Source organism: Desmodus rotundus, chromosome 2 (assembly GCF_022682495.2).
Source record: "Desmodus rotundus isolate HL8 chromosome 2, HLdesRot8A.1, whole genome shotgun sequence".
In the NCBI taxonomy this organism is placed as follows: domain Eukaryota; kingdom Metazoa; phylum Chordata; class Mammalia; order Chiroptera; family Phyllostomidae; genus Desmodus; species Desmodus rotundus.
Genome location: NC_071388.1, coordinates 202,440,547 through 202,459,494, shown reverse-complemented (window position 1 = coordinate 202,459,494; position 18,948 = coordinate 202,440,547). Strand labels below are relative to the sequence as shown.

General features: G+C 37.0%; 1 protein-coding gene across 22 annotated transcripts in view; it reads left to right on the top strand.

Moving 5' to 3' along the window:
• The window catches only part of TRIP12 (thyroid hormone receptor interactor 12), a 134,245-nt gene that overhangs the window by 86,314 nt on the left and 28,983 nt on the right, over positions 1-18,948 (top strand). For 10 of the 22 annotated variants that reach the window (XM_024563819.3, XM_024563818.3, XM_024563816.3 and 7 more), the window contains 9 exons: positions 103-264; positions 1,971-2,039; positions 2,129-2,294; positions 8,031-8,148; positions 8,271-8,427; positions 10,258-10,411; positions 11,522-11,750; positions 12,173-12,291; positions 16,675-16,882. In XM_024563819.3, coding sequence (XP_024419587.1) covers positions 103-264; positions 1,971-2,039; positions 2,129-2,294; positions 8,031-8,148; positions 8,271-8,427; positions 10,258-10,411; positions 11,522-11,750; positions 12,173-12,291; positions 16,675-16,882 — 1,382 coding nt within the window. Of the gene's footprint in view, positions 1-102; positions 265-1,970; positions 2,040-2,128; positions 2,295-8,030; positions 8,149-8,270; positions 8,431-10,257; positions 10,412-11,521; positions 11,751-12,172; positions 12,292-16,674; positions 16,883-18,948 lie in introns of all 22 variants that reach the window. The other 12 variants (XM_024563805.4, XM_024563817.3, XM_024563814.3 and 9 more) reach the window with 3 other exon arrangements.

Sequence of the window (18,948 nt, the reverse complement as noted above, 5' to 3'; positions counted from 1 at the left end):
GTATACATGATGTTTCCAGAGTGATGTGCTAGACTTATTAGTAGGCTTTTTAAGTTGCTGATAAAGGGTATTTCTTTATTTTAACAGTTTTCTATATTTTAGGGTGGTTTGGCAGACTGCTTGCTGTATCTAGAGTTCTTCAGCATAAATGCCCAAAGAAATGCACTAGCAATTGCAGCCAATTGCTGCCAGAGTATCACACCAGATGAATTTCATTTTGTGGCAGATTCCCTCCCACTGCTTACCCAAAGGCTAACCCACCAGGTAAAATATGAAACTATTTTATGTGTCATGACCATTTTAATAGACTTTTAAAATGTCTATTTTAACTAGAGTTTTAAATCGTCCAACTGGGTATATAAATAGGAAATGTTTTGATCCATCATTTTTCTTGTGTTACCCAGTCTCATGTACTGTATTAGGTAGTTTGTAAATTTTGGTGGACTTATGCAAATGAACAGTATTTGATATGTTTGATATCTTCAGCTGTTTTGACTTTAAGGGGGTAAATTTGTTATTTTAGCAAAAATTGAGTGTTTACTATTTGATATGATCAGAATTTCCTTTTGGAAAGGCATTGGTTTAGACAGACAAGACTAGGAAGATAAGATTAGGAGACAAAATGTGTACAAAATAAAAACGAAATGGAAAATGTGGACTGCAGCTGTCCAAGGAGAAGAGCAGGAGCAATTATTTAGGAGATGGAATCAGTGAACCTTATGAATGTAGTATGAGAAGCAAGGCTTACAGAGGCACTGCGGTGGAGGACAGATCATGAGTGTAACCTCAACTCAAGGTCGTAGAGAAGTTTAAATATAAACTAATGTTTTAAATTGCTGTTGCTAAAGAGAGTTTTTTAAGAAGAAATCTGGCTTTTAAATTGCCTTCACAAAGTACACTTAAAATCTTGGGACCATTAGGGTTCTTAAACTATGTTAAATAAATGATTTACATAAGATAGTAATGATTATTGACTCTGGAGTGTTTTCTTCTAAGGTGATCAAGACACACAGCGTGTCATTCATTCGCTTGTAAAAACTTACTAAGCTGAGATAACCTTTATGGGAGTTAGAAATATATTCTCTAGCTAGCTGTGACTTCAGTATCTTATTTTGGAAGTAGCATGAAAATCAGAGAAGTTCAGAAGTTGGCCACTATTGGACCAGTTTTCTAGACAGTTAGTGACAGTGAAGGTATGTAAGGCTTTTACAGTACCACAGTAATTCTCACTTGTACACAAGCACATCTAGTTTTCACATTGGAAGCACATTTATTAGGAAAAAACAGGGTCTCTCAAAACACTGGTTAAGCCATTCAATTGTTCTTTTTGTTCTCATATGGATTACTTAAAATGTTTCCTTAGTGAGGCCACTCTAATAGTATTTCCTGACTATTTTTGTATAGTGAATATAGCAAATCTATACTTAGCTTTTCACATTATCAGTAAACCTCTGGTTCACACACCTATTTAACTATTTTCAAATTTTTAGTGTATGCATGTTTTAAATATTTCCACTGGGGACGCTTTTTAGGATGATAGGGTGTTTTTCTTTATTATAATAGCTTAGGTATTAAAATTACAGAGGTACACTGGGGGGTAGTATAATGAGGTTTACCCACATGTGACACACAAGTAAGCTGACCTTCTCTTCCTGAACTCCCCACAAATAAAAACACAAATGAATAAATAAAATGAAATGATAGAAATAAAAAAGTTACCTCTTCTTTTCTGTATATTTGCGTTTATCTATTGGGGCCTCAAGGAGGGGTGCTTTACCAGTACGATTCTCTTTGCTTTGAAATCATATTATTGATTGTACCTTGCTTAGGCTCATTGCATTTTCAGAGCTCACATCTATTTCAGCCAGACTTGAAGAATTTTGGGTTAGGAGAAGATAAGTTAGTGATTTATGACAGTGTGAACATGTTTTATATTAATAAACTTTATTTTCCTGTATTTAAAAAAATAGGACAAAAAGTCAGTAGAAAGCACTTGCCTTTGTTTTGCACGTCTAGTGGACAACTTCCAACATGAGGAGGTAAGCATCCAGTCCTTGGTGGTATTTTCATGAAGTTCTTAAATTGTGGAATCACGATATGACATTTTTTTTTTCTTGTGTTTGTGAAGAATTTACTCCAGCAGGTTGCCTCCAAAGATCTGCTTACAAATGTTCAACAGTTATTGGTAGTGACTCCACCAATTTTAAGTTCCGGAATGTTTATAATGGTGGTTCGCATGTTTTCTCTGATGTGTTCCAACTGTCCAACTTTAGCCGTTCAACTTATGAAGCAAAGTAAGTGCTATTTTATTATTCTACATCAAGCAAGAAAAGTGGCTTTAAAAAAGATATCTAATTGAGATTGCTAATATCATAAACACTGGATAATAAAGAAGAAATATATTGATGTGTAATAAGTTTGTGTTGGGACAGTATAGTAATACTTCCTACATACACTTTTTAAAGAAGAATATATAGTATATTAAAATTTTACCCTTGCTGATTCCAGGGCTAAAGACCCAAGATGATTGCTTTCTGTGCAATATCATGTATTATTAGATTTTTTAGCAGTTTACCTGATGCCAGAATGCTTTCTTCCCTCAAAATATTGGAACTTACACAGATGAATGTCTCTGCTCTTTGCTACTTTAGTATTTCTAAGCGCTTCGCAATCTTACCCAGTGTGTAGGAAACCAAAGTTTTATTGCATTGTTGTTGCAATTTACTGTTACTTTTTTAAACGTTAGATTTTACAAGTTAATGTCTGAAGACCCCAGAATTCAAAAAATATGATTGCTGCTAGTCTTGATCTGGTAACTTTTGTATGAAGCACCCATCATTCTATGTAATTTCATGTCCATAATTTGATCTCTTGAGGATGTTACCTTGGGAGCCAAGGATGATATTCACTAATAAAATAGCCTTTGATTACACTGCCTCAGATAGAATATTGAGTAGTATAATTTATTACTGTATTATTAAATTATTAACTTACTAACTAGTGGAAACTATATACTCCCTCTTTGAGAGGAACTGTTTTATTTTTAGTTTCATTTCTTGTGAATTAGTGGATTGGCACAGAAGTTTTAAGAAAAATAGTACTGCTGAGGTGATATATTGATAAGACTCCTCTTAAATCATTGAGTCATCCTCAAACCTGGTGTTCCAGGAACACTGTTTTTCTTGTGCCATGAACAAAGTGCTCTCTGCCTAGATAAGTTCGGGAAAGGTTTAAATAACTCCTTTTTTTGTGTAGTCAAAATGCACTTTGCCTATTAAAATCCCTGGAAGCCTTTTGAATTTTATGTAGCCCACCATTGTCTGGAGTTTGAACACAGATTATTTCATTACTTTATGGCACAGCATTTCCCTGAATACTGATGTGGGAAATTGCTGCCTAATTTTTTGTTTTTTGGATTTTTTTTCTTTTAATATGATGAATATTTTCATCTCTTTTGCATACTCTAGGAAAGTTTGCTGCACATTCATAATACAGAGACTACTAGGCATATTTTCTTTCTACAACAATAATACAATGGAAACACATACCTCTTCTCTTTACATTTTGCCGTTATCCTCTGATCTCTTTAAAAAATTTAATGGCCCTGGCCAGTGTGGCTCACTTGGTTGGAATATTGTTTCCTAAGCCAAAAGGTCATGGATATGATTCCCAGGGCACATGCTAGGGTTGTGGGTTCAGTCCTCTCTTGGGCTGTATGCAAAGAGACACTTGATTGAAGCTTCTCTCTTGTATCAGTGTTTCTCTACCTCTCTGTCTTACCCCCTCCTCTTTCTCTAAAAAAAGAAAAAATGAATCCTTGTGTACCATTGCCATGTATTCACATTTCTTTGGAAAGTTGGCAGAACTGTTTCAAGAAGTTTTTTTTTAACATTTTATATACTATTTGTGAAATTTCAATGAAGCAGAGATTTACCTATCCAGAACAATTTCCTTCATAACTGGCAAAACATTTCAGTGAAATGTTTATATATATTTTGTCATATGTATGGTACACACACACACACACACACACACACACACACACACACAACCAACAGAGAGCCACCCTTGTCTTAAGGTTGTAGCTGTTAGGTTGACTAAACCCTGTGGAGGCCAAGGACTTCTCTACTCATCTGTTAGCACATCAGACTGATCCATGCAAATTCTTCCATAAAGTGATGTCTCCTGGGAATAGAAATTTATGGTAGATGATATTTTAATGATTTTGTCTTTAGATGGCATGGTTATTGTCATGTAAGAAACATCTTTTATGATCACAAAATATGGTAATATTCAGATGCCTTTTTTTTTTTTTTTTTTAGATGTTTGTTTATTTTTAGAGAGAGGGGAAGGGAGGGAGAAAGGAGAGAAACATTGATTGGCTGTCTCTCGCACACCACCAGCTGGGGAGTTGGGCCGTATCCCAGTCATGTGCCCTGTCAGGGAATCAAACCAAAGTCCTTTTGATTTTTCAGGACAGCCCGCATTCCACTGAGCTATACCAGTCAGTGCAAGATTCAAATGCTTTTTTTAAAAAAAATTGTATTTTATTGATTATGCTATTACAGTTTTCCTGATTTTTTAACCTCTTTGCTTCACTCAACCCAGCCCCCTCTACTTCCTCAGACCATCCCCACACCATTGTTTATGTCCACGTTTCATGCACAAGTTCTTTGGCTCCTCCATTTCCTATACTGAACTTTACATCCCCATGGCTATTCTGTAACTACCTATTTGTGCTTCTTAATCCCCTCACCTCTTCACCCATTCTCCTACACCCTCCTCCCATTTGGCAACCATCAAACACTCTCTGTATCCATGATTCTATCTGTATTCTTGTTTGCTTAGTTTATTTTTTAGATTTAATTGTTGATTAATATGTATTTAATGCCATTTTATTATTCATAGTTTTGGTTTTCTTTCTCTTAAATAAGTCCCTTTAACGTTTCATATAATTATGGTTTAGTGATGATGAACTGATTTAGTTTTTTTCTCATCTGGGAAGCTCTTTATCTGCCCTATGATTCTAAATGTTAGCTTTGCTGGGTAGAACAGTCTTGGCTCTAGTTCCCCACTTTTTGTGACTTTGAATATTTCTTGCCAATCCCTTCTACCCTGCAAAGTTTCTTTTGAGAAGACAGCTGACAATCTCATGGGAACTCTTTTGTGGTAACACTCTCCTTTTCTCTTGCTTTTAAGATTCTCTCTTCACCTTTGGCATTTTAATTATGATATGTCTTGGATTTGACCTTTTTTCATCCATCTTGTTTGGGACTCTGTGCTTCCTGGACTTGCATGTTTATTTCCTTCACCAAATTAGGGAAGTTTTCTTTTGTTATTTTTTCAAATAGATTTCCAGTTTCTTGCTCTCTCTCCTTCTGGCACCCCATGATGCAAATGTGGATCTCTTGAAGTTGTCTCAGAGGCTGCTTATACTATTATCATGTTTTGGGGTTCTTTTTTCTTGTTGTTCTGATTGGTTGTATTTTTGCTTCCTTCTGTTCCAAATCATTGATTTGATTCTCAGCTTCATTCACACTACTGTTGTTTGCCTATAAATTGTTCTTTATTTCAATTAGTGTATCCTTGTTTCTGACTGAGTCTTTTTATGCTCCTGAAGTTCTAAGTTTCTTGAGCATCCTTATAACTAGTGTTTTCAACTCTGTATCTGATAGATTGCTTTTCTCCATTTTGTTGATCTCTTTTTCTGGAGTTTTGATCTGTTCTTTCATTTGGTCCATGTTTCTTGGTCCCCTCATTTTGAAAGCTTCCTTGTGTTTGTTTTTATGTGTTATTAGGTAGAGCTGCTTTGATTTTGTGTCTTGGTAGTGTGACCTAATGTAGCAGGTGTCCTGTAGGGTCCAGTGGCACAGCTTTCCCTATCACCCGAGCTGGGTACTCGAGATGTGCTCTCCGTGTGGACTGAGTACACCCTCCACTCGTAGTTGAGGCTTGGTTTTTGTTGTCAGATCAATGGGAGGGATTTGCCCAGGCCATCCAGCTTCAAGGATTGGCTGTGACCACTTACCGCCAACCACTGCCCTCCAGGAGGATCAGCTGTGCAGGGGCAGGTTGGTGGTGCTCTAATGTGGTCTGTATCTGTCTACTGGGTGCACTGAGCCTTGGGTTCCCAGGCAGGCCAAGGTCAGACCCAACCTGTGTTCTGCCTGGGGCTACCCTGCCTGAGCTATAAATCCATCTAAGAGATGACTGCTACTTGTGCTGGGCTTGGAGATTCCCAGGTGAAGCCAAACTGAATCTAGGCTGGTTTCTGCTAGTGTTGGGGCCTGTACAGACTCACTGAGACCAGCTGTTGCTTATTTGAGAGTATTTAGGAAGTTGTGCACAGTAAGTGGAGACCAGCCATTCTTATGGAAAAGCAACTTGGGTGGGCCTGTAAATTGGGCAAGGCAGAGTCTCTGGGGATCTCCAAGGAGGGTCAAACAGTGTTAGCAAAGTTGATGGAGTCTTAGATAAGGCACCTGCTTGCCAGCTTTGTGGCTCTGTGGGGGGAGGGTTTAGAAATGGGACAATGGCCTCTGCTTCCCTTGATACCAGACACTTCAGTTTTCCCCATTATGCTGGTACCTTTCAAGCTGCTCTCCCGGTGCTGGAGCTCAGAGGGAGTCAGTCTGAGTAGGTGAGTCCATGTGTGGGTTCTTTAAGAGGAACTGCTTGGGGCTTCAGCAGTTTCTTCCACTGACTTAATCCCTGCTGGTTTTTGCGGGCAGAAGTTGTGGGAACTTAGCATATTTTTTGGAGTATAAGACACACTCCCCCCCAAATTTGGGAGGAAAATCGGGGTGTGTCTTATAGTCCAAATGTAGCTTACCTGGCTCGCAGTGGTGGAACTCCCACCCCATTTCCTCCTCTAAAACCTAGGTGCATCTTATGATCCATTGCGTCTTATAGTCTGAAAAATACAGACTTCTGTCCGAAAAATATGGTATCTTCCTGGCACTGGAACCCTTGGGCTGGAGTACTGGTGTGGGGTTGGTTCTCCTCTCTCCTGAGATATCCTTCCCAGATTTTATCCACCACATGTGGGCCATCCCATTTTGCGTCTGTGCCCCTCCCACCATTCTGGATGGATGTGGTTTCTTTAATTCTGTAGTTTTCAGACTTCCATTCAACTCAATTTCAGATGGTTCTGAGTGATGGTTGCTCTATATTTTAGTTGTAATTTTAATGTGGTTGTATGAAGAGGCGAGCCATGTCTGCCTATGCCACCATTTTGACCGGAAAGCTAAGATTCAGATGCTTGTAATTTCTTTGTGTTATCTTACTGGCCATGCATTTTCAGTATAGTTGAATTGAAGACAAATATATGAATATACTTGAATTTAGGGTTAAAATACACATGTGCACTTGCTCTGTACAAAACACTGTGCTCCTCAATGAAAGTAATAAAAGATTGGTGAAGTCTCTGGTTGGATATGTAATTGGGTGTCCAGCTAGAAGACTGAGACCCATACTGAAGTCCTCAGAAAAAAATTGTTAAAAGTTTTTGTCTAAGGTGTTTATTACAACTTAATTGGGTTTTTTACTTTGATTTCAGAGGTGTATTGCTGAAGAAGAAAATAATGCTTATTTCTCCCCCCTAGGACTGCCTTATAAAGTGGGTGATATGAACTAATGAACAAAATAAAATATAAACAGACTGATAGGTACATTGAACAGACTGACAGCTGTAAGGGCGGTCGGGGACTGGGTGAAACAGTTGAAGGAATTAAGGCGAACAAACCAAAGTCATAGACACAGACAGCAGTGTGGTGATTACCAGAGGGAAAGTGGGGTGAGGTTAGGTAAAAGAAGGTGAAGGCGGGGGATAAATGGTGACAGAAGGAGATTAGACTTTGGGTGGGTGAACATATAATGCAATATACTGGTGATGCATTATAGAATTTTACATTTGAAACCTTTATAATTTTATTAACCAGTGTAACCCTGATAAATTTAATAAAAAAATAATTGAAGTAGGTAATATAACTAGTTTCAGAGGCTTTTGTTTTTTGTTGTTGGTTTTATAGACATTGCAGAAACACTTCACTTCCTCCTGTGTGGTGCCTCCAATGGAAGCTGTCAGGAACAGATTGATCTTGTTCCACGCAGCCCTCAAGAATTGTATGAACTGACATCTCTGATTTGGTAAAGACTGAGCTAATAATAATAATAACTGTGCTTTATGAGAGGGTGTTCTACTTTAGAGACCTGACATTTACTAATGTATGGGGAAACTACTTATTAAAATAATTGCACTTTTTTTCTAGTGAACTTATGCCATGCTTACCAAAAGAAGGCATTTTTGCAGTTGATACCATGCTGAAGAAGGGAAATGCTCAGAACACAGATGGTGCGATATGGCAGTGGCGTGACGACCGGGGCCTTTGGCATCCCTATAACAGGATTGACAGCCGGATCATTGAGGTAGTAGTTTCCTCGTACCGTTTAAATGTGTATATTTGGTGGAGAGTGGGTGTAGGGATGGGCTGGGGAGGGTGGGTATGTGTACTTAAATGTGCTCAGTTTTGAATTAACTCAAGATTCTCTCATTTTGTCTCCTGAGAACAAGGTCCTCATTTCTGTTCAGGTCAGAAAACATGATGTTCTAGTCCTGCTTCTGCTGCTAACTACCTGATTGACTTGGAGCAAGTAATTTAAGTTCTTTGGTCCATCGTTTCCTCATTTCTGAAAGGAAACATTGGATGAGTTAGGCTATATGTTTTTAAAAGTTCCTTTTATCTCCTATCCAAAAGAAAGCTCTCAAATGCAAAGATTTATGTAAAAATAGCTGTTTCTTAATATTTTTAAGAGCAAAAATATGGAAACAAATATATATCTCTAGGTCAATTATTAAGTAAATTGTGATAAATGCATAGGCTCATATCCATTAATGGGATAAATTTTATGATATAAAATGGGATATTATAAATGAGAACAATATTTAAAATTATGTAACTCATTTGGGAACTCAGCAAAGTAAGAGAAAAGGAATAATACATAGGAAGGAAATAAAACTAGATAATTACAGTGATTTTGGGGGGTAAGGTTGTATGTGTGATTTTATTATTTTCATACTTAATATAGAAGTATGAAAGTTTACATTAAAATACTTTAAAACTTTGCCCTAGTTCAGGAAATGCTGGTAACTGCATCATTGGAAATGCCATACTTCATTTATTGTCAATATGTCTTTAGTATCAATATATTTTCTAATTTCAAACTGGTTTTTAAGTTTTTAGAACATCACACTTAAACTGACATTCTTCTTTAAAGATGTCTTTCACCATTTAGTTTCTAAAAAAGAATTTTTGCAAAACTTTGAAACCACTGACTTATATTACAAATTCAGAAGTTCTTATGAAAATATCTAAATTCAGAGCCAGCCTTTATGAGGAGGGTAACTAGGACTCATCTTTTATGCATTGTTAGCCTTAGTGTATAAGCAGGTCATATTATCTAACTTTCAAACCATTCTTCCTTTTAGCACTTTTTTCGATAATTGTATTTTCAGTATTAACTTTTTATCTTGTCTTTCCTAAGACTTCTATCTTCCATTCAACCTAGGAATTCCATAGTTTGGACTGTTATAAGAATGAGTACTTTGTCACTTCTTTAGACTGTCTAAAATCAAGCAGACAGTGTGAAGAATCAAACTGCCTCATTCTACAAATGTACTGTGTAATTGCTGCAACCCCTAGGGAGTACGATTACTGTCTTATTTCCAGTTGTGTCCCTTACAATCTTAGAGCATCATTTAAATGTAAAGGTTTTTTTTGTTGTTGTTGTTTACCTAAGGATAATGTTATAGAATCATTTTGTTTAAAGGAGGATGTTGGTGGGCTGCTAAGAATTTATGGTGTAAATAACTTTATAACCTAGAATTAGATACTGTGATTTGTGGATAATAAATTTTTTTCTATCAGCAATGTCTTAAGATCCTTAATACAAATGGTGTCTTCTTCATGTCAGTGATGCTACATGACTGGATCTTTCATCAAGATTTTTACCTGTTTTTATGTCTTGTGGGACCTGGTAGAGCCTGTGGTGTATATTTGTGTTTAACTGAAAATGGTTCATTTAATGAATGAGTTTTGTCACATCCACACTATTAAATATTCCATATTCTGTTACTTCACCATCTAAAACCTGATGAAATAAATGTGTAAGTTAGCATTTATGGAGGGTCCCCACTGTGTCTTAAGTTAATAAATTTCTCCATGGTTATATTCAAGGTTTCTCTCTCTTTGCTCTCAGGCAGCCCATCAGGTCGGTGAGGATGAGATAAGCTTGTCCACTCTGGGACGAGTTTATACTATTGATTTTAATTCTATGCAGCAAATCAATGAGGACACGGGAACAGCACGTGCCATTCAGAGAAAACCTAACCCTTTAGCCAATACTAACACTAGTAAGTGCCTTTTGAGTTAAAAGTAGTATTATATTGTCATGTGAATAATATTTACAGTAATAGTTGTTTCATTGAGAATCTTTATTAAATTTAAGTATTTAATTTGTTGTTTCTTTTGTGGGTTTTACTTGAGAAATGAGCCAATATTTTTTAACCATATCTCCCCCATGATCTTTTTACATAAGTGATTTGCAATGTCTTGTGCTCCAGTCATAATTGGACCATGCAGTTTTTGGGTTTTTTTAATCTTACTCTGTTATCTCTATTCTACCTTTCAATACATCCACACCCATCAGATTAGTTTTTTCCAGCTTTTTGTTTTATACATTTCCACCAAAAACTCTCTTCTTAACTAATGAAGAACAATGAGGGTGATTTTTTTTTCAGGTGTCTGACATTTATTCCTCAGGGATTTAGTGCATTACTTTTGAAGTTCTAGCTTAGAGTACAGGGGTCAGCAAACTTTTTCTGAAAATGGCCAGATAGGAAATATTTTAAGCTTTGCAGGCTATGTAGTCTCTGTATACAGCACTGCTACTGTAGCTCTAAAACAGCATATACCGTATATAAACAAATTCTCATTTATGTTTCAGTGAAATCTTATTTATCAAAATATATGGTGGGCCAGATAGGGTCTTCATTCTTTGCCAACCTCTAGTCTGGAGCTTACATTTCATCAGTTACCTTTTATCTGTACCTTATTTCCTCCAAGCAAAATGACAGATCATCTTGTTTTTCCACAGCTGCTAACTAAATACTTACTGTCCATTTCTTGAACTATGTTTATTTCTTACCAGTGGCTTAGCTGATTAATACTGAAATACCTCTGGTATTTTGTTGAGAATATATTAATAAAATGATAGGGACAGTGTAATGCTACCTTGTTCTATTTAGCTGGTCAGAATGGTGAGTGGTTTTCTAGCTGGCTAAATTTCGTCCTCACAATCCCTTTGGTATCTTTATAGATCTCAGTTGATCATATTGGATAGGTTGATTTGTTTTATATAATCAAATATATTTTAGCATTTCAAAAAGTTACATTGGCTTGAATGCTTTATATTATTTGTTTCTGAAATCTGTAACTTTAGTATCATACATTTTTTATAACAGGTGGATACTCAGAGTTAAAGAAGGATGATGCTCGAGCACAGCTTATGAAAGAGGATCCGGAACTGGCTAAGTCTTTTATTAAGACATTATTTGGTGTTCTTTATGAAGTGTATAGTTCCTCAGCAGGACCTGCGGTCAGACATAAGTGCCTTAGAGCAATTCTTAGGATAATTTATTTTGCTGATGCCGAACTTCTGAAGGACGTTCTGAAGAATCATGCTGTTTCAAGGTGTGTTCATGAAAATACTGTAAACATTTTAGAAATTCATGTGTCTGCAAGTAATTTTAGAAATCTTATACGTAATATAGAAAATAATGCATAAAACAATTTATTTGGAGTATCTTGGGCCCTCTGTTGTCTTTTTATACATACACCTTTGATAAATAATAAAAACAAAGGTTGAGCTTTTAAGAAAAGTTTTGGCGGTGGGAGGGGTGGTGCAGGGCAGGGGGGGAGTAAAGGGGAGAGAAAAAATGGGAAAACTGTTAATAGCATAATCGATAAAATATACTTAAAGGAAAAAAAGTTTTTGTATTAGTAGACTAGTTTAACTATTAAAATACTTTGCTCTCAAATTTAAAGTAGTATGGCCAAAAATACTTAATCAAATTGAGACAGATGTTTTATATACAAATGCTTTCTTTTTTTAGTCACATTGCTTCCATGCTATCAAGCCAAGACCTGAAGATAGTAGTTGGAGCCCTTCAGATGGCAGAAATCTTAATGCAGAAGTTACCTGATATTTTTAGTGTTTACTTCAGAAGAGAAGGTAATGTCATTTATGATTAATCTTTTAGTCTAACTAGTATTTCCATAGAAGTATAGTCTTAACGACACACTGTTACTTTTTATATAAGTTATTTTCAGGGTTATAGCTCAAGTATTGTACATATAATATATCTTTTATAAATCTGTTAATACAGTTGTGTGAGATTTACTGTCAGTTGATGAACACTAGTAAGTTTCAAGTGATTTTAATGTATGAACTATAAGCAATCATTGACTTTTTTTTTTTTAAGGTTTTTATTTATTTATAGAGAAAGGGAGGGAGAAGGGGAGGGAGAGAAACATCAATGTGTGGTTGCCTCTCGCACACCCCCAGCTGGGAACCTGGCCTGCAACCTAGGCATGTACCCTGACTGGGAATTGAACTGGTGACCCTTTGGTTCACAGGCCGGTGCTCAGTCCACTGAGCCAAAGCAACCAGGACTGACTTTTGTTTTTATATTAATAATTTACATCTGCCCAAAAAGATTCCTTGAGGTCATTTCGTTTTTCAGTTAATCTTGTTAGTAGATCAGAACAGTTGTAAAGGGATTATTTTATACTTCATTGTATAGATAATGGAGTATTTTATGGCTTGGAATCTTCAGAATGCGATTAGTCCAGTCCTCTAATTTGAGGAATTTGAATGTCGAAATCTGCCCAGGAGACATGATAGTTTTCCATTCTCTTTATTGAAGGCCTCAAAGATGAAGCTGTATCAGTCATTCAGGTGTTTCATTCTTTTAAAACCTGCCAAGATACTAAAACTTTTTTCTCATCAACAAAATCTTTTGATGGCTCTTTTGGTCTTTTAGGATACTTTGGTGTTGTGAGGGTATAGGAAATAACAGTGTTTTTCCCTCAAGTAATGTTTAGCTTTGTCTTCCATCTTACCAACAGTCCTAGTTCTTTCTGCATATGGTGTGTTTTCCATTTTTTGACCACCTTTTCTTATGCTGGATTCACATTTCTTTATCTCTTGAGAATACAATAGACATGCTAATGCAATAGTGTTGAATCCTAAGGGAAGAGTTTTTCACCATTTGTTACCAGTTCTGTTCAAATAACCATGGGTTTTTAAAACAGTCCAATACCACGTATTTACATGAAATAGAAGGCAGACTCTCTTCACTTCCCAGACATAACAACTGTGGTTAACAAATTAGGTGTATATACAAATAGGTACTTCCTGTGCTCACATAAACATTTGACATGTGTTTTTGTTTTTAGCCTTAGAGTACCCTTTTTTGAATTCCGTATTGTGTTTTTGGTATTGTGTTATTTTGTTGTAGTTTACTTTAAGTTCCATCTTTCTGATTTGGAAGCATGTCAGGATCAGTCTTTTTTCCAGAGTGATTTTGGTTTTACTTTTTTCTTTTTAAAGTATATTTTATTGATTCAGCTATTATAGTTGTCCCTTTTTTTCCTCCCTTTTATTCCCCTGTGCCCTATACTCCCCACCCCCCACCGTCATTCCTCACCTTAGTTCATGTCCATGGGTTGTACATATAAGTTCTTTGGCTTCTCCATTTCCCATACTATTCTTAACCTCCCCCTGTCTGTTTTGTACCTACCATTTATGCTTCTTATCCCCTGTACCTTTTTCCCTATTCTCTGCCTTTGCCCTCCCTGCTGATACACCCCTCCCTGTGCTCTCCATTTCTGTGAATCTGTGTCTGTTCTAGTTTAGTTCGTTTTTGTTTTTTTAGGTTCAGTTGTTGAGAGTTGTGAGTTTGTTGTCATTTTACTGTTCATAGTTTTGATCTTCTTTTTCTTAAATAAGTCCCTTTAACATTTCATATAATAAGGGGTTGGTGATGATGAACTCCTTTAACTTGACCTTGTATTGGAGACACTTTTATCTGAACTTCCATTCTAAATGAGAGTTTTGCTGGATAACGTAATCTTGGATGTAGGTCCTTGCCTTTCTTGACCTTGAATACTTCTTTCTAGCCCCTTCTTGCCTGCAATGTTTCTTTTGAGAAATCAGCTGACAGTCTTACGGAATTCCTTTGTAGGTAACTGTGTCCTTTTCTCTTGCTGCTTTTAAGATTCTCTCCTTATCTTTAATCTCAGGTAATGTAATTTTGATGTGCCTTGGTGTGTGCTCCCTTGGGTCCAACTTCTTTGGGACTCTGAGCTTCCTGGACTTCCTGGAAGTCCATTTCCTTTGCCAGATTAGGGAAGTTCTCCTTCATTATTTGTTCAAATAAGTTTTCGATTTTTTGCTCTTCCTCTTCTCCTTCTGGCAGGCACCCCTATGATTCGGATGTTGGAATATTTAAAGTTGTCCCGGGTGTTCCTAAGCCTCTCCTCATTTTTTTTGAATTCTTGTTTCTTCATTCTGTTCTGGTTGAATGTTTACTTCTTCCTTCTGGGCTAAACCGTTGATTTGAGTCCCGGTTTCCTTCCCTTCACTGTTTGTTCCCTGTGCATTTTCCTTTATTTCACTTTTCATAGCCTTCACTTTTTCCTCTATTTTGCGACCTTACTCCATCATTTCTGTGAGCATCCTGATTACCAGTGTTTCGAACTGTGCATCTGATAGGTTGGCTATCTCTTCATTGCTTAGTTGTATTTTTTCTGGAGCTTTGATCTGTTCTTTCATTTGGGCCATATTTCTTTCTCTTGGCACAGCTGTTACATTGTAAGGGGCAGAGCCTTATGCATTCCCCAGGGCGGGGCAACCCATGTTGCTGCCTCATGGCGCTGTATATGGGGGAGGGGTCTAAGAGGGGACAGTGCCTCTTGCTGGGCTCTCAGCTGGCTTTCAGTCAATTCCCCCTCTACCCACAAGCAAATTGGGCCCTTCTGGTGCTGATTCCTGAGTGGGTGGTTGTGTGTACGTTCCAGGACCCCGTGGGTGTCTCCAACAAACTCTCCTATGAGGCTGGGAGTTTCTTTTGCCACCTCAATTCCCACAGGTTTTTTCATTCAGAGGTCTGCCTTGCTCCACAGTTGTTTCTTCTGGTTTATCCAAACACAAATGTGGGACTGCCTAGTCTGCCAGCTGCCACACCCAGTCCACCAGCAGCCACCTCACCCTCCCCTGGCTTCCAGTATGGCTTTGACAAGCTGCCTGTCTCTGCCCCTCCTGTTGGTCTGGAAGGATGTTTCTTCTTTAACTCCCTGATTAATGGATTTCCATACAGTTTGATTTTCTGGCAGTTCTGGGGGGGTTTTTTGTTTTTAAATTTGTTGTTGTCCTCTTTCGGTTGTGTGAGGATGCAAAGTGTGTATACCTGCGCCTCCATCTTGGCCAGAAGTGTGGTTTTACTTTTTGATAGGATCAATTGTGCCAGGGTCAATTGTGCCATCACATTGAAGTTTCTCCCCCCAATAGCATTTACATTATGAAGTATATGGGGGGATCTTGATTGGTTTCTAGTTCTTTGCATCTGACTGTGTCCACTGCTCTTTGAGGTTTCACTTAACATATGTCACTTATTCCTGAAGGCCTTACTTTGCTTCTGTTAGATCCTTTTATTGTTAATGTTCTGTAGCACTGTATTTTTCCTTTAATAAGATATTCACTATTTGTATTATCTTAAAAATTGTGTCTTTCCCACTAGTCAGTAAGTGCCTTGAGTTCATTTTTTATGTCCATTGGTTGTACCCTTAATACCTCGCACACAGCCTAGCATATGATTGCCACAAATACTATGGAATGACGGCCTGAAGTTTGAAATAATTTGGATATCTGTTTTAAAGAAGCAAATAGAAAACTCTGGACTCTTCCCCAGAAAAATGTGAATGTGTGAACATGCACTTAGACGCATTCAGAACCACATCATTGCGTACAATTAGATAGTTCTTGGACCATCCCCAAAGTATAGTACTTCCTTGCATGATCGTAGCCTGGGTATTAACCCCTACCTTCTAAGTCACTATTTAACTCTCCTATACAATTCCAAGGGTATGAAAATAACCACCCTTCCATAGCTGGTGCTCTTCCCCCCCCCCCCCTCAGCATTGTTATTGAGATATTGTCTCATTGTAGCATTTGAATTAAACTAGTGATTGTAGTTTTCTCACGTTCTGATCAAGCCCAACAGGTGCACTGTGGTTTGGCAACTGAATATTGTTTTTGTAATGGGCATTTTAAATTTCTAGTATGACTTTAGTTGTGAGGTTATTAAATTTCTTACAGTTTGGTTTTGAATATTAAGAGATATTTGATACCAATATCTGTTAAATTCCTAATTTACCTGGTACTTTTCTAACTGGAGTCAAGTTGCAAATCCTGGCACCTATAATTTTTTCCCCATTTGCTAGATACTGTTTGTTCATTCCCTGTAAATCAGTGTTATCATTAAGAGATTTAATAATGGTGGGGAGGTAGAGTCCTGATTAAGACTGACTCGTTTTAATCTGTATTACTATATAGGTGTAATGCATCAAGTAAAACACTTAGCAGAATCGGAGTCTTTGTTGACAAGCCCACCAAAGGCATGTACGAATGGGTCAGGATCCTTGGGGTCCACGACATCAGTCAGCAGTGGAACAGCCACGGCTGCCACGAATGCTGCAGCTGACTTGGGATCCCCCAGCTTGCAGCACAGCAGAGATGATTCTTTAGATCTGAGCCCTCAAGGGTAAGTGGGAGTTGTATGGTGACTTCTGTGCTCTTTGCCTTTGACTCTGCCCTGGTGATTGAGGCTCAACACAGGGAATAAAATATTAGAGTGCAAATTTTACACTTTTTCATGTGTATTTTGTTAGATGTTTAACGGGAATGGGAAGAAAAGTGAACATTTGTTGCAAACCTGTTGTATTGAGCCATGTTTGGGAACCACAGGAGATAATGTGGTCCATTTCCATTGATACACAAAGGAACTAAGGCCCAGAGAAGTTAAATTACTTGTACGGTGTCGCACAATTATTTTACAGATGTAGAATTGAGTGCTTATTTCTGATTCCATTATCTTGAATTGTTTACTGTGTTACATACAGTATACATACCAGCTTTGAGACATCCAGACACTGATGTGCTGAACATATTAAAAATTAGAATTTTTAGAATTTAAAGGAAAAAAACCCCTGATTTGCCATCTATCTTTCATTGGCAAATAGAAACTTTGCTCTTAATAAAAGATAATGGCAGTTTTAATAAAATTTTCTGCTACCACCTCTTTATCTGTTTTTAATCCTTTTTTTATACTGTGCTACTGAGAACATTACCAAATCCTCATATTGGTTTTCATTTTATGTTGGAATGAATCACACTGTGAAAGTGTTTTTATTTTCTTTGATGTTAGAAACTTAGTATTATTGCTGTATGAATGGTACGTGATGAACCCAACTCAGTTGTGAAATTCAGCCTATTCAGGGTACAATAGTCCTTTTTAATCCTTTTAAGCTGAAAAGTGGATCTTGGTAAACTACACAATAAGTGGGCTCTAAAAGTTTTAATCTTTTAAACTGCAAGGTAACATGGTCCTGTCAATCTAGACTGCTTTGGGTGCCACCTAGTGGTAGTTGTCTACTTTAGCTTAAATATACATTTTGGCAATTCTGGGACCTGGGGCATAGACTGGGACCTCTGACATAGTTGCTGATACTTTGGGAAGCTGCTGAGTTTAGGTGGTAGCCATGTTATGGGCCCAGTTGAAGGAGCTTGAACCTGGAGAATACTGGGGACCCTCTACCTTCCCTCTTCTCAAGTTGGAATTGTCTTCATTCTCCCTCCCAGCTTTGCCTGCCTCTCTACATCCTTCTCAGCCCCATTCCTTCCCCTTAGCTTCTACAGTAAACCTTAAGTTGTGCAGGGTTTTACCATACAGCATAGGCATGGTGCCTGTAATGTCATAGGTATTTGGTGAAATGCAATACATTTTAGACAAATGCAGTATTTTTGAGCCATTTAAATTAAGGAATTGGACTTAATTTTTATAGGATCTAACAGCTGGTAATTCTAAGGAAAGAGTAAAGAATATTTCTCTTAAAATAATTCCAGAGTTTTAAGTGGTACCGTTCCTTTCTCATGTGGCTTCAAATGTAAAGTTAATATGAATCTGTAAAGGGGGGATTCTGCAATCATAATATTAAGTTTATTCTTTGAAAGTTCACTTGTCCTGTAATGTTTCCATGGGCATGGCAGATGTTAGAAGAATTTTCAATTTTTCCAATTTTATTTGGGTCACTGACCAACTGAACCAGAATATTTTTTCATCTTACGTAGCTTTGTTATTCTAAGATTTTACTGATATTTTAAACCATTTCTAGTGTTCTTAAGAATAGTGAAAACAACACACAAATGCGTATTTTCTATTTACTATATTCTAATTCAAAATATGTTATTTGCATTCTTTCTTGATAGATTTGCTTATAGGTAATTTTGTTATTTTTTTTAAATTCCTATTTATAAATGCATTCATTTAGAGTGTTATTTTCATTGCACACCATGAAATTACTTTGGGTAATATTGGAAAATATTTTGATACTATTAGCACTCAGTGCCATGTACTTGTCATTTAGGTTAGGGGAAGATACATGGTACTCAGATTTAACATATTTTTCTAGTTTGTGATTGCATAATTCTTTTTAGTACTGATTCTTCACATTGTGTACTTGTATGTACTTTTTCTGTATGTACTACATTTTAATACAGGATTAATTGGATATTCTATTTGGTTTTATTTTTAGTAGTTTATGTAGTCAA